This window comes from Pararge aegeria, chromosome 19, assembly GCF_905163445.1.
Source record: "Pararge aegeria chromosome 19, ilParAegt1.1, whole genome shotgun sequence".
In the NCBI taxonomy this organism is placed as follows: domain Eukaryota; kingdom Metazoa; phylum Arthropoda; class Insecta; order Lepidoptera; family Nymphalidae; genus Pararge; species Pararge aegeria.
Genome location: NC_053198.1, coordinates 4,407,165 through 4,421,311, shown reverse-complemented (window position 1 = coordinate 4,421,311; position 14,147 = coordinate 4,407,165). Strand labels below are relative to the sequence as shown.

Here is a 14,147-nt window from a genome sequence, read left to right as displayed (position 1 = left end):
TTAATTATTTCAATGGTTGCTCCGAACTTTTTACAGACAATAAATGCTAAAAATTAATTGCATTAGATGCTGTGAATATTTTCCCATTAGGTATATTATTTATCTCAATCGTTTTCAAAATTTCTAAACGCAACTAGCAATTCTTGTGTCAAAGTCAGCTGTGTTGAGGTTATATTTATTATAATTTCTTTTGATTGTCTTTTTTTCTAAAGTAAAAATAAAAGATTACAGCTAAAAACTTTCTAAATATGAGATTCAGAACGTTCAGCTTTGTGAAACAAATTCAAACTTTAAGTGGTAACAGAAATTACCAATATAGTACACTTACCATTCAAAATAACTTTGTGAGGCGGCAAATTAGAAATAGTCCTTTAAAACTTACATCGTTAGTTTGTGTATACTCGTCAGACAACAAAAAACATTTGCTTGACATTGATAAGCAGAGAGAAGTGTTAAAAGATGTATTGGAGCAAAGGAAAATACAAATAAAAGATACTGAACAGCGACTACGTAAAAAAGGTGTCGAGATCGTCCGAGACTTGAGGCAGCAGAAAGACATTACAGGTCAGAGGTTCAAAGAGAAAAGAGAGCACTTAGTAAAGGATATTTTAGAAACAAAAGCTAAAGTTAGGGAAAAAATTGAAGAAGTTGTTGAGGTATGAGATACGGACACAAGTTGCCTTAATGGCAACTCTTTATTGTCTATAATGAGTATTCTTGTTGCACGACTTTCTGATAAATTTATGAATAATGAGAAAAAACTTCTTCATATCTTTGGATTTTTTGAATGTTGTTTTTAATTCTCTCACTTATATATAAAATATCGGACTGACAAAACCGACAAAGATATGCCAGTATGCGTAAATTTATCAACATGGATTTATGTCCTAACATAAAATATGATATCACAATTGCTTATTTGGTAGTAGACTCCCAATTCCCATACCATTAGGCTACATTAATATTAAAATAAACATTTACTGGGTATAACCATCATCATCATCATATCAACCCATTACCGGCCCACTACAGGGTATGGGACTCCTCCCACAATGAGGAGGGGTAAAGCCCTAATCCACCACACTGGCCCAGTGTGGATTAGTGGACTCCACACACCTTTGAGAACAGTATGGACTCTCAGGCATGTAGCTTGCCTCACGATTGTTTCCTTCACCTTTGAAGCAAGTGATATTTAAATTGCTTAAAAAGCACATTATATTAAAAACTAGAGGCGCATTCTGGGGTTCGGACTCGGCCCCCCAAAGTGAAGTCCAAATCCTACCCACTGGGCTATCCCTTTATTGGGTATATTGGAGGAAGATAAATACAATTCCATTTTCACCATGTCTGTGTGTATTCCTACAGATACTTGCTTTCTCTGACATCGTTTGAAATGTTAAATTTTAATTATTTCAGAAAGAAAATGTATTCACCGTTCCGAACATACTGTGCATGACAAGAATAGCCATGTCTCCATATTTAGGTTATGTTATATTACAAGACAATTATAATCTAGCCCTAGGACTGTTGGTGTTTGCAGGTGTTACAGATGTGGTAAGTTGTTTTATGCCTTTTATTTAGAAGTTCACCTTATAATTTTACAACCTCCATGGTGCAGCGGTTTGCACTGTGAATTTAAGTAGGAGGTCCCAGGTTCGATTCCCGGCAGGGGCAACCTGTTGAAACACGTTGAAACCTATAAGGGGTATAATCATATACATCTTAGACTGCATCATCACTTACTACCAGGTGACATTGCAGTCAAGGGCTAACTTGAAGTGGAATAATAAAACCAAAAATTATTTATTACTAGCTCTTGTCTATTTTTACAAATCCTGTCCTTTTAACTAACTCATAAAATCTTTATGAGTTAGTAAAAATCTTTATTTACTAACTCACTTTTTATTAAAATAAAATAAATTAGGGCATGAAGGAAGGATAAACAAACAAAGGCACTTTTGCGTTTATAATATTAGTTGGGATGCTATTTTTCATGTTACTAGGAAGTTTTAGCTTTTGCTTCAATTGTATTTTTTTTAATGCTAATTTTACCACAAACAATAGCATCTTTGTAAAGAAAGAAAATACATTTACTCATGCAAAATGTTACAAACACTACATCTCAAATTGATATAGTAACAGAATGTCTGTCTGTAATACCAGACAGAAAGGGTGGACAGCTCAGCTTGCCATGCATTGTAGGTATATGCATAATGCTGATTTTCAGCTGAGACTTGAGTGATGTTACAGCAAATGAAATAGTAAAATGAAATAAACTGTAAATTACTTCATAAATAAATAAAATGTTGCGATAAATAATTAGTAATATGTATGTATGTATGTGTAATGATATAAAGCATTACATAAATAAATAAATAAATATATATACTACGACAATACACACATCGCCATCTAGCCCCAAAATAAGCGTAGCTTGTGTTATGGGTACTAAGATAGCTGTTGAATATTTTTATGAATATAATACTCATAAATACTTATAATATACAGATAAACACCCAGACACTGAAAAACAATCATGTTCATCACACAAACATTTTACAGTTGTGGGAATCGAACCCACGTCCTAGGACTCAGAAAGCAGGGTCGCTGCCCGCTGCGCCAGTCGGCCATCAAGAATAACGATTACATGACTATTATATCTTTCGGTTCTTGGTTATTTTGTGCAGCTATTTGGACCAATAGAGTTCTTAACGTTTGACTTCTGGGCTGGCTCTGGATAATAATAATATACATATAAACACACAGAAACTGAAAAAAAATCATGTTCATCACACAAACATTTCCAGTTGTGGGAATCGAACCCACGGCCTTGGCCATAGCAATTTCGCTGCCCACTGCGCCCATCGGCCAAATCAAATTACAGGCCAGGAAAGGTTGTAGAAGTTTTTATTCCTCATGAGTTTTTAAAATATAACTACGAGTATAAATATTAGTATGTATTAAAATAAAATGTATATTCTTTCAGCTGGATGGTTGGATAGCCCGTAACTGGGAAGGTCAATCATCGAAAATGGGATCATTCCTCGATCCGATGGCAGACAAAATCCTGATAGCGACCCTGTTCATAAGTCTCACATGGCAGGGCCTTATACCGTTGCCCCTAACTTTACTGATAGTGGCACGGGACACTGCTTTGGTCGCTGCTGGCTTTGTCATCAGATATATTAGTTTGCCACCTCCAGTAAGTGTATCGTTTGATTTATTAACTTCCAGCTCGTAAAAACGTGCGAACCGTTTGTCCGCCTGGGATAAAAAGTCTATGCTGCTCTCCCGTCCTTTCAACGGCTGCGGCTAGAAAGAACGACAGACTAAACACTTTCGCATTTATTTATTTTTTGAATAAAAACAGGATGCAAACATCTCAAGGGATCTCTTTCGATCTGAAATTAAATGTAGAAGTTATCGCGAGTTAAAGAGATTTAAGGACACCTGAACAAAACTCAATTGAAAAAGATATTTTAAAAACCTACACCCATTTTTTTCACCTCAAAAGTATGCTTTAAAAACACACAACATAGTGGTTAAATACAATAAAACCGGTGGTAGAGTCACTACAAACAGACTGACGTTTCAAAAGTGCTTATAAACTGGGCTACGTGAAATAAATTAATTTGGAATTTTTTTGATTTTTTTAAAGTCGCGGGGCAACAGCTAGTTAACAATAAGCAACGAATGATATAAAAATGAAAAGTTATTTGTGGTGTGTTGCTAATTCAGTGTTATCTGTTGCAGAAAACCCTGAGCAGGTATTTCGACGTTACGCACGCGACTGCGCAGCTGGCGCCCACGTTCATAAGCAAGATGAACACCGCCTTACAACTAGTTCTGGTAATTAAAGTTACCCATTTAAATCAAAAGCACTACTGACTTTTAGAAGTTAAATGTGTTTTTAATATTGGTACAACGTGCGTTTTTAATATACAACGTAAATTATTAATATACAACGTGTAACAGAATTATGAAATAATATTGGAGGATGCATACGTATATGTCATAGGGAATCACCCAGTAAAGATATGAAATCAAAAAAAGCATATTTATTTTTCCATACAAACGAATTCTAAACATTCTAAGTGTTTACTGTTGACAAACCTATTGAAGATAAAATACCGACACGCTCATTGTACCTAAGTTACGCGACACGTACCTAACAAAGTGACAGGAGTCCCAAGATTTTAATTTTGCATGTGATGTGACTGTATCTGATTTCTTTCAGTAAAAACGATAGCAGTGGTTTACTCAACAACTATTAGGTTTTCGGTTTCACAGACAAATCTTCGAGATAGTACATAATGTACCACTAAAGCATGTGAAGTATTATTGCGGTTTTCATTTACACGTTGTATAATGAAACTATAGCCATCAACAAACCAATACACAAGCTCACTAAAGGGCACGGTGAATCTTTTTATGCCCGTTTTCTCTAACGACAAGCGAGATAATTCCTAAGTAAGTAACGCCTAAGATTCCTAGCCATACATTTACCTTTAACCAATCAATTTCTCAAAAAAATCACTAGGCAACTCAAACAAACTAATTATGATTCTTGCCACAAGTTTTCTTATTTTGTGTCATTTTAAGAGTTCCCTATACATTACGCCAGCGAAATTATGACACCGGCGATGGCACCCAACGTCGTTTTTTCTATATAAGATTAACTGACGGGTATAAGTCTTCTATGATGAATCTCCTTTGGATGAATTTGCGTCTGTAAAGTTTTTACAACAAATTCCTATCTCCTACATTAAGTCACAAAACATAGTTACATTTTCTGTAAAAGGGGCATGTCAAACTACCGTGGATGCGAGGCGCGACGTAGTAGGAACAAATGTATTGGTGTACTTGGGCCAGGGGGTATAGTGGGAACAATTCCTTCGAATGGGAAAGGTTCAGGCTTCCTTCGGTGGTCAAGTGCAGATTGGTGGACTTCCCAACCATTTGAGAGCGTTATAGAGAAGTGTTGGGCATGCAAGTTTCCTGAAGATGTCTTTCTTTAAAGCCTTAAATAAGATATTTAAATTGTTTAAAAAAAAAACCCCCTATAGCAATATGAAATTGTTTTTCAGGTTGGTACGACACTAGCGTCACCCGTATTCGGGTACGTAGACCACCCAGCTCTGCAGGCGCTCTTCGGGCTAACTGCGGCGTCCACTATAATTTCAGCTATAAGTTATCTTATTAGTAAGGACACATACAAAGTGCTGAATAAAAAGTTATGAGTGAAGTTGTTATGGAAACAGCATACAGATAACAATTCAAATTATATTTTATGGGTGCGGGCACCCATAAAATATAATTTCCATAAAAAAGTACTATTAAATTTTACTCAACACGCGTCGCGTGGCTCAGAGTTGAGGGTGGCTTGTTATGAGAATGTTTCCGGCCTTAGGTAATATATCATTGATTGTGTTATGTTTACTCATCCATTGTTTATAATCATTATTGTAATTATAGTAAAAGGTTTATATGTTAATTCTTTTTTATTCTATTATTGATTGGTTGTAATACCCTTTTTCACTTAAAAAGGCGTGATAGAATAGTGGGTAAGGCTTTGGTTACTTTTCAGGGGGACTGAGTTCGATTCACTCTTCTCTCACTTTACAGAGCTATATACATTAAGCAACAAAATGTCACTTGCTTCAACGGTGAAGGGCAACATCGCGAGGAAACCTGCACGCTTAAGAGTTTTCCTTAATGTTCTTAAAAGCTTGTGAAACCCACCAAGCCGCACTGGGCCAGCGTGGTGGATTACGTCGTTGACCATATTAACGGACTTTTTTAGAGCGTTCAATAACTCACGATCCTAGGCCGCTTGTTTCCAGCGGCGCCCAGCGACTCGTTTGATGACATCTCAGGGGGGGCCGACTAAGGCTGCGTTTACCGGTGTGGGGTCGCCATTTCAGTACCTTAGGACCCCACCTAGTAAAATTAAACAACGTATTTGTATAAAATAGGGATAATTTTATTTCCTCATTCTATTCACATGAATAATGACTGCACATAATGCGTATCATATAATATTATTATAAAAAAATGATAAAGTACAAAATTATACTTATACTAAAGGCGGATTTACATTGACTCAGTAACTGTCTTCAATACTTACACCGAGAATTGACTCGCATTGCTTTGCAACCACAACTTGAAGTTAATATACACTACCTACATAAATAGCTACCCCCTTCTAATCTTTGATTTTCACATAACGAGCAAACCGAATAGGATTCTTAAATTATAAAAGTTTAGTTGGTCTTAACCAGAGTGGTACCTACATACCTAAACTATGTTGTGTAGGTAAAGGCGTCACAGTTACTGGTACTGGTATTTGAGAGGAAACTACCACTCTGCCCACACCTTCAAATACCTACTGCAAATTTAAATGAATCCTCAAACATAAAAATGTTTTTTTTTTTTCGTTTCAATTCACGTACAGTGGGCTCAGTACCTACCATAGCAGTATTATTTTAAATTGACAGTTTTGCATAACAACAGAGGTACTCACTCTTTTCTAAAACAAATATAATAATTGGCTCAAGACTGCATCGTACTCTTGCTAAAACTAAATTTTAGCCTCTACCGAAGAGTGTCATGCTTTTGGAAGGAATTTTGATTTTCGTTCCGTAATTATCAAAGTATTTGTTGCTGGTATTGTGTAACTTTTGTCCAGATTGCATAGGAAGTCTTAAGTTGGATTTCCTAGATTTGCAAGACGACATCGAAACGAGCCACGATGTGACATCGGTTTTACGATTGATGCTCTGTCTCCATCTCCATACAAGACTTACGGCGAGTGTTCAGCACTGAATCAATCAACCTTTCCAATCATGCGTTTTGATATAAAGAAGGACCGATTGGCAATCTGTCAATGTTACAAAACATGGCAGCAATACACGGAACTGACGGCTTTGTATATAGATACATTCAGTCTCTGAACTAACCTAAATTCCATTTACACGATTTTAGGACAAGGGTCAGTAATCAACTTGGTGGTATTCCTTTCGAGACAGTAACTGATCCTATGTAGATCCAGCCTAATAAAAATAAATTTCAGTAACATTTTTGGAGGGTCACATTTATTTTGAGACATTAGTTGTTTTGTATAAAACATCTTGTATGAATCAATGAGGATAATGATATTTAAGAAAATTGGCGACAAAAAATATCCAAAAAACATATTTTTAAGAAAATAAACTGTGGAATGTTGATATTCATTAGATGTTATCATTTTTTACGGTTTGTTAGCCAATGGTTACTTACATAAATCAGTTCTATTAATGGAAAAATATATCAAGAATCACTTTTGTAAAAGTGGATATAAGTGTTCCACTCTTACATTGGCTAGATAAAGAGACAGTTACTTGATTTCACATCGAAATCAAATCCATAAAAATAAAGTTTCAATTGATAAATAAAAAAACTCACCGAGTAGAATAACGTGAGTCAACAAGTAATTATTGTTTAAAAATATTTCAAGAACAATAATTTCGAACCTAAATCAATCTTAACTGTCTCTCTACTTCCTTTAATGCCATAATATTACAAGCAGTAATACTTTTGCGTCGTGAAGAAAGTTAATTCTAATAATTAAACTACTAACCACAATAACTTGGACAGGACTATAGTTATAATCCAAGAATTGGTGAACGATTCGTTAAAAATGTTTACTACACACGTGTACATAAGTGCCTACAAATTTATAGTTACATCGTAAATCCTATTGTAACTTGTTATTCAATGTCTATTTAAATTAATGTATCAACCCAGTAAACCCTTCATATTAGACTATCAATAGTAACTTTGTTTTGCATAAATTACTGAACAATCCCTTCACCAGCTCTTAGACTATCACATATTTAATTCACTTTAAAACTTTCAAGAACATTTCGTAATGTATTGTTACATTGGACTGGATGGATGCTGAGTTTTTATTTTCATAAAGGCACACACACTATACAAGGAAAACAATCTATTACAGTAACACAATATTAGATATTTTATTAGCCTAGGCGGGCACGTGACCGAGTTGCGAGCGATTCAGCCGTATAATAATTAAATACAATTAAGTTAGTATAAAACCGGCCATTATAAGTTTAAGAACACTTGCGCGCAACTTTTTCTGCGCGAAACAGCGCGATAAACTAAACTGAAACGCGCTGCGAACACGATACAGTCGTTTAACAGCGCGACTTTTTTCTTGTGAAAGCACAATTAAAAGTCGCGAGTGAAATGCTATAAAAACAGCGTCGCAGCAACGTACATTTCATGAACATGATGCTTCAGTACAAATACATGAACACATCCCACCTGTATCGACGTTTGTGCCAATATTTCGCGACGTACATACAACGTGTACAAAGTTTTACTAGCTATGACTAAATCCCGCTTAAAGGTCGTTAATGTACATCGTCTGAGCGAAGAAAAGACGCTGTGTCCTTAGTTTCTTTTAAATTAGGAAGAAAATGTCGCGCGATAAGAGAGCTGCTTGTTAGTTGCGACAATTTTTGTATCGCGCTACTAAAAGGCCACAATGATCTTTTCATAATAAATTTATTTTAAAGCAAAGATTTGAGAAAGAAAATTGAATCTAATTTATTTATATGGATAGATGTTGAACATAACTTACGATACTATAATATATTATAATCGGTTGGATATTTATATGAATTATTATTATTTGGATACGGGTATATGTAGTATCCTTTATCCTTTCGTTAAAATAATAATAATTAATCGGATTTCGTTCTGTCGATATCGATTGGACTCCAGCCAGAGTTTCCAGCTTCCAGAGCAGACTTCCAGGCAGAGCTTTTCGTGTTCATCAATAGTATAATTTGACAAGTTTTCAGTCTTATGAAACTGATCCTAGTTCATTTTATGGAATAACCTGAGGTGCAGTCAGCTAGTCTCTAAGCTCCCAAGGTTTTTGATCGCGATAAAGGCTTATACCTATTGCTTTTAAGCGTAACATAGTGCTAAACTGACTCATGACTTATCAATACGATTAAACAAGATGAAATAGAAACATTGAAACATGAGAGTTTAAAGACACACATCAACTTAGTCGTCTTAGTACGTGTATAATTTTGGAGAAAGCGCATTGGCAAGCGCTCAGTATCAATAGTAAATTAATACCTAATTACCTATTGCGGTGCCCACCACACGCCCGCATCGAGTTGTATGTGAACTTCGTTTTAAAGCCAGAAATGCACAAAATGGAATACTGGAAATCCACAATGTCCGTATACCGCAAGGCTAAGGGGATTTTATGTTAAGAAACCACTAAAAATACCATGAGGCATATCTACCAGTCATTTGAGTCTTGCAACAAGAGTTAAGTATATTGCTTATGCACCCGTATTTAATTAAGCACACTACCCATATGTAGCAATCAAAAGTTTTATCATTTTATGAAAATTATCCTTTAATAATTAATACTGGTTATATCGAGAAAAATGAGGCGGCGAAAAACTCCGGGAACCTTACTAAATAATATCATGACTAATTTTCTTTATAAATTTATGAAATAAAGGGTGATAAGATCACAATGGTCTTGCCCTTCAGTGCCCATCACCCTTCACTTCAATGATCGCCAGTCTTATAGTTTTCGCTTTGCTGCAGGCACGCGATCAATTTAATCCTGCAATGGTAAAACATCGACTGCGTTTTAGTGTTTGACTTTAACCTTGACAATCGGTTCGTACGCGCATAGTCTCAAATTTTTTTTTTTTTTTAGTATACCTTCATCTTACTGAGATGGAGATTCTATGAAATAGGAACAGAATTCTTTTAGAATATATTTGTCTACTTTAGGCCCATTGCAATCGTGTTCTGGCTATGGTGTGTAGTGAATTTAACCAAGCGGCATTTAAACACTAATTTCACTAAATATTAATACACATTTTATAAATCTATTTTGAGTTCGTAATCTCATAAGCAAAGCATAATGAAAATTTCCGGAAATTAGCTTTAAAGACTAGATCAATAAAAAAAACAAGCGAATTTTGGAGCCTGGATTATTTTTTTCTACCTCCACCTTCAGTATAAAAGTGATCTAAAAGCACTGAATTTTAAATTATACATTTTGGTATGTTTCGTCCAATACATTCATACTCATTTCGACTTCCAAAAGTTGCTAATCATAATTTTTTTGCAAACCGAATCTTTTAATAATATCACTTCTATTCTGGAGATGCTGTATATAACTATAAAATACTTCAACTTAAAATGATTATAACACAAAATATAATAGTTAATAAGGTTAATAATAAAATACAAAGCACAAAAATAACAACTACTCTTACACTATAATAATTATTACTATACATTAATACAAAATTTTTATTCAATGACATAATATGTATATGGCAGCTAGGGTTGTAAGAGTTTCTGAATGTTAGGGCCTTAGGTCATTGTGACTTTTTGCCGTCGTGAATTATTGTCGCAAGTGGAATGCTATGAAGATGTATCAAATGACAGCGACCCATAGTTCCAGCAACCGACGACTCTAGGGTGCGCGGGTCGCGCGGCGACAAATAGCGGAAAATTCTTTGAATTCCATCTTTTACTTTTTCGGAAGGACACTTGCCGCTAACAACCTGAGGGGTTGCTACGAAGTCACCGGGGGAGTGGGGCGAGCGCGAGAGCTCGACATGAGAAGAACCCCAGGGCTCGACGACATCGACAGTTCCCAAACTGAGGAAAGAGCGGGTTTTATAGCCCAGTGACATATAACAATGGAAACGACAGCGAAAAATTCACAATGAGCGGCGGGTTTTATGTCTTGTAATTTTGGCAGCGCAGGATACGAATCCAAGGCGGCGTCTTTTTTTAAAAAACAAAAACTGTGAAAAAAGGATAGTATTCCCTGTTGCCAAATCTGTTGAAGAAGTATCACAGAAAAGCTAAACTAAGATGACAAACAACAGGTCTGAATTTAGTGCCCTTCTTTTCAGTTCTTTGTGGAAAATAATAGCATTATGTTTAGACATACACGTATGTAGCAATTTATCTTTCATTCAATTTCTTCAAAACAGAATGTTTATTATGCAGTTAACGTTTATTTTTGGAGATTTACTTAAAAACTGACATATTTCTAGCTTTTAATTATAAATGTTAGGTTTCTTTAGTTCTTAGATCCTAAACTATTGATTTTTTAAATAAAATTACTGGTCTTTAAGTACAGAAAGGGGAAGTCTATAATAACAGAATCCTTTAAATAATAATATTTCTTTAGAAATAATGTCATGATTGAACTCAATCAATTGTTCAATTTCAGATAAAGTTTTTACTGTTGGCTGCCAAAATAACATTCTCAAACTATTACCAATCATGAATTGACAGGCCTGAATATTGTTTCATAACCTTAGAGCAAAATTAGACAATTCACTATTGTTTTAATTTTCGATGCTGTTTTGAATCATTAAGATTGTGATAAAATTGCTATCATTCATTAATTATGATTCACTTTAGGAGAGCTTAAGATATAAATCTTCCTGAATGCACCCTTACATATCCCTGAATGCTTTGCACCACCTTATTTTTTGTGAGCACATTCTTAAATAAATCTTTGGAAATGAATTTGTTACAATTCCTATATGAGAAGCAAAAAAAATTGTCAGTTGCTTCCTTTCTTATATAAATAAATGAAAATATGAAAAGCTACTAAGGTGTCAAGATTCATTCACATTAAACTTCTTAATTCACATAAGACATTATCACTTGGCTATGGAATACAAAAAATATTTACAATAAGGCCATTTTGCTAATTACACAAATGTTTAAGCTGGGCAAGGCCTATAACTAACAGACAAAAATGTGTGTAACTAAAATATCACCAAATGGTCTCCCTATAATACCAATGATAATAGGATACATTTGATGCTATTATTACATTGAGGTGGATGCATCGGATGTGTCTTGCTAAAACTGTACACCTTTTGGCCAATAGTATAAGAGTGTTTCATTATTCCTTACTGTCTAAATCTAGCTGAGAAATTTTTTTCATAGACAAGTGATATTCTCTTATAAATTATGATAATGGTGCTATTTTTTTGTAGTTTGAACACAAATCTCTAAACAAAATTGACAGGTTCAAAAATAATCCATTGTTTTGAACAGAGAACACTGTGAAAAAACAAGGCCATTTTAAAGAGATCAATATAAAAATGTGTGTGTCTATATGTTACCTGAATTAGCACCAATGTGAAAGAACCATAAGATGAACGCAAAGCACTGAGTGATTTTATTGCTGTATGAGATATGACACAATTCATTTTAATATATAAATAAAAACGTCATAAGGTAAAAACTTAAATTCTAAATAAAGTTAACATTTTAAAGTGTACAAAAATAAAAAAATATTACTTACTGATTGCACAAAACTATAAATAATAATGGATATGCATTACTCATGCATTTTTTTTTCAAAATGGTAACAGCTCTGCTTGTTTTAATTTGCGTGTTTTTTATAATCGTTAACATTAGAGACTGAGTGATTATTTATTTATTAATGTACTCTAATGTTGTTTTTTTTAAATCTATATGTTAATTAGTTAAATGATAATGATATTGAGTATAGTCAATATTAGAAACCATAGTTATCCTTAATCAACCCACTTTGTTTATCAACTCATCACAGATTGCTGTGAGTTCCTCATTATCTTTGATTTTCTGTGCCAATGATTCCTGTAAAGATGATGCATGTACCTCACTCTTTTTAAGCATTGCATTAAGCTTCAGAATTTCCGCCTGATGAGACTTTTTGACCGAATCTAGTTCAGCATTAGCTTTGTTTAATTGTTGCATAGCATGTTGACGTAATGTCTCATATCTTGCCTCCAGTTTTTGTATTGCATCATTGTTTTCCTCAACTGTGCGTTTCAACATCTCCTCATTGCCTTTGTACCCTTGAATAATTACTTTACACCTTTCATATTTGGTATGAACATCGTTGAAAGCATGCTCCATAGAAGCTAAATGTGCTGCAGCCTCATCTCGCTCCCGTAGCAGAGTGGCACGTTCCTCTGCCCACCTCTTAGCCTCAGTTTCCCTTTCCCCTATTAGTGAGGATATGGTGCGCTCATACTCCTCCATAACAACACTCATTTGTTTGTTATTCCTAACCTTTTCAGCCACACGATGTGACAGCACCTTCTCTTTTTCAGCATATTCATCATTCTGTTCATTCAGCTTTTTTATTTTTGTTTCACAATGTTCTAAACGCTCACGCAAGTCTCTGTTTAGGTCCCTCAAGCCTTGAGCTTCTTCTTCTTGGGCTGTCAACATTTCTTTGACAGCGCGCAATTGTTCGAGGGTGTGAGGGTCCATGTCTGAAGACCTTGTGATCACAGGAGGTGGTGGAGGAATGCTGGCACCCAAGCTTAAAAGTCTATCAATAGTCGCAATAGCAGGGGATACACTGTTGACCTTTACAGATGTAACTTTGCTAGCAACAGACTGACTCCTGTTGACAGCTGGCGTGACTACTTGCGTGGGCTTCTCTGTATGACCACTGTTGCTTGGTTGAACAGAGAGTTGTTGCATAGAGTTCACTATATTCTGCTCTGTACCTGACATGGTACTTTTCACGGTGTACACGAAATATTTAACTGCACTCTCTGTTAGTTACACTTGATGAACTTTTGTTGCTGACATCGCCTCCTAGAACCATATAACGAATTACATTTCCAAGGACAATGACAATTAATACTACAACAAGGAAACTGTAACAGATCTCGCACTAGCTTGAATTACCTTGTAATCGATGTAACACATCATATAGGTCGCCTACTGCTTAGAAATGTAATGGAAATTACGAAAAAATTGTAAACATCCCACGCATGGAATTAAAATATCATTTGGGAGTTCAGAGTTATAAAAGGCACTATACACACACTTATGACAAAATACTTTTATACAGCGACAATTAATGTGACGCCTTAAGTAGGCACTTAATCAATTTTTACTTAATACGGTAATAAAATTAGGATTTTTCGCTAAAATCCTAAATGGTCGACGGATGGATGACATCAGAATCATTTGTCATAAAGAAATCGTAGACTATAGACAAGCTATACTCTGCCACAGATAAGTAACATTATAAAGCCCTAGGAACGATGAATAATAAA

At 35.0% G+C, this 14,147-nt stretch overlaps 2 protein-coding genes across 2 annotated transcripts; one reads left to right on the top strand and one right to left on the bottom strand.

Moving 5' to 3' along the window:
* Nucleotides 1-152: 152 nt before the first annotated feature.
* On the top strand, nt 153-5,495 carry LOC120632370 (probable cardiolipin synthase (CMP-forming)). The gene is made up of 5 exons (XM_039902227.1): nt 153-656; nt 1,417-1,554; nt 2,987-3,202; nt 3,754-3,849; nt 5,088-5,495. Exons 1-5 carry the CDS (start codon nt 249-251, stop codon nt 5,238-5,240), a joined length of 1,011 nt encoding a protein of 336 aa, XP_039758161.1. The 5' UTR covers nt 153-248; the 3' UTR covers nt 5,241-5,495.
* A 2,056-nt stretch (nt 5,496-7,551) lies between these two features.
* LOC120631863 (transforming acidic coiled-coil-containing protein 3-like) lies at nt 7,552-14,046 on the bottom strand. The gene is made up of 2 exons (XM_039901521.1): nt 13,774-14,046; nt 7,552-13,680 (listed from the first exon to the last, which is right to left on the bottom strand). The coding sequence occupies exon 2, from the start codon at nt 13,594-13,596 to the stop codon at nt 12,628-12,630; it is 969 nt and encodes a 322-aa protein (XP_039757455.1). The 5' UTR covers nt 13,597-13,680; nt 13,774-14,046; the 3' UTR covers nt 7,552-12,627.
* Between the last annotated feature and the right edge of the window lie 101 nt (nt 14,047-14,147).

What these genes read in the sequence shown, in the direction of transcription:
- LOC120632370 (XM_039902227.1), top strand. Translation starts at nt 249, where the DNA reads ATGAGATTCAGAACGTTCAGCTTTGTGAAACAAATTCAAACTTTAAGT. An exon ending in ATATTAGTTTGCCACCTCCA is followed by an intron (nt 3,203 to 3,753) that starts GTAAGTGTATCG and finishes TATCTGTTGCAG; the next exon opens with AAAACCCTGAGCAGGTATTT. An exon ending in CCGCCTTACAACTAGTTCTG is followed by an intron (nt 3,850 to 5,087) that starts GTAATTAAAGTT and finishes ATTGTTTTTCAG; the next exon opens with GTTGGTACGACACTAGCGTC.
- LOC120631863 (XM_039901521.1), bottom strand. Translation starts at nt 13,596, where the DNA reads ATGTCAGGTACAGAGCAGAATATAGTGAACTCTATGCAACAACTCTCT.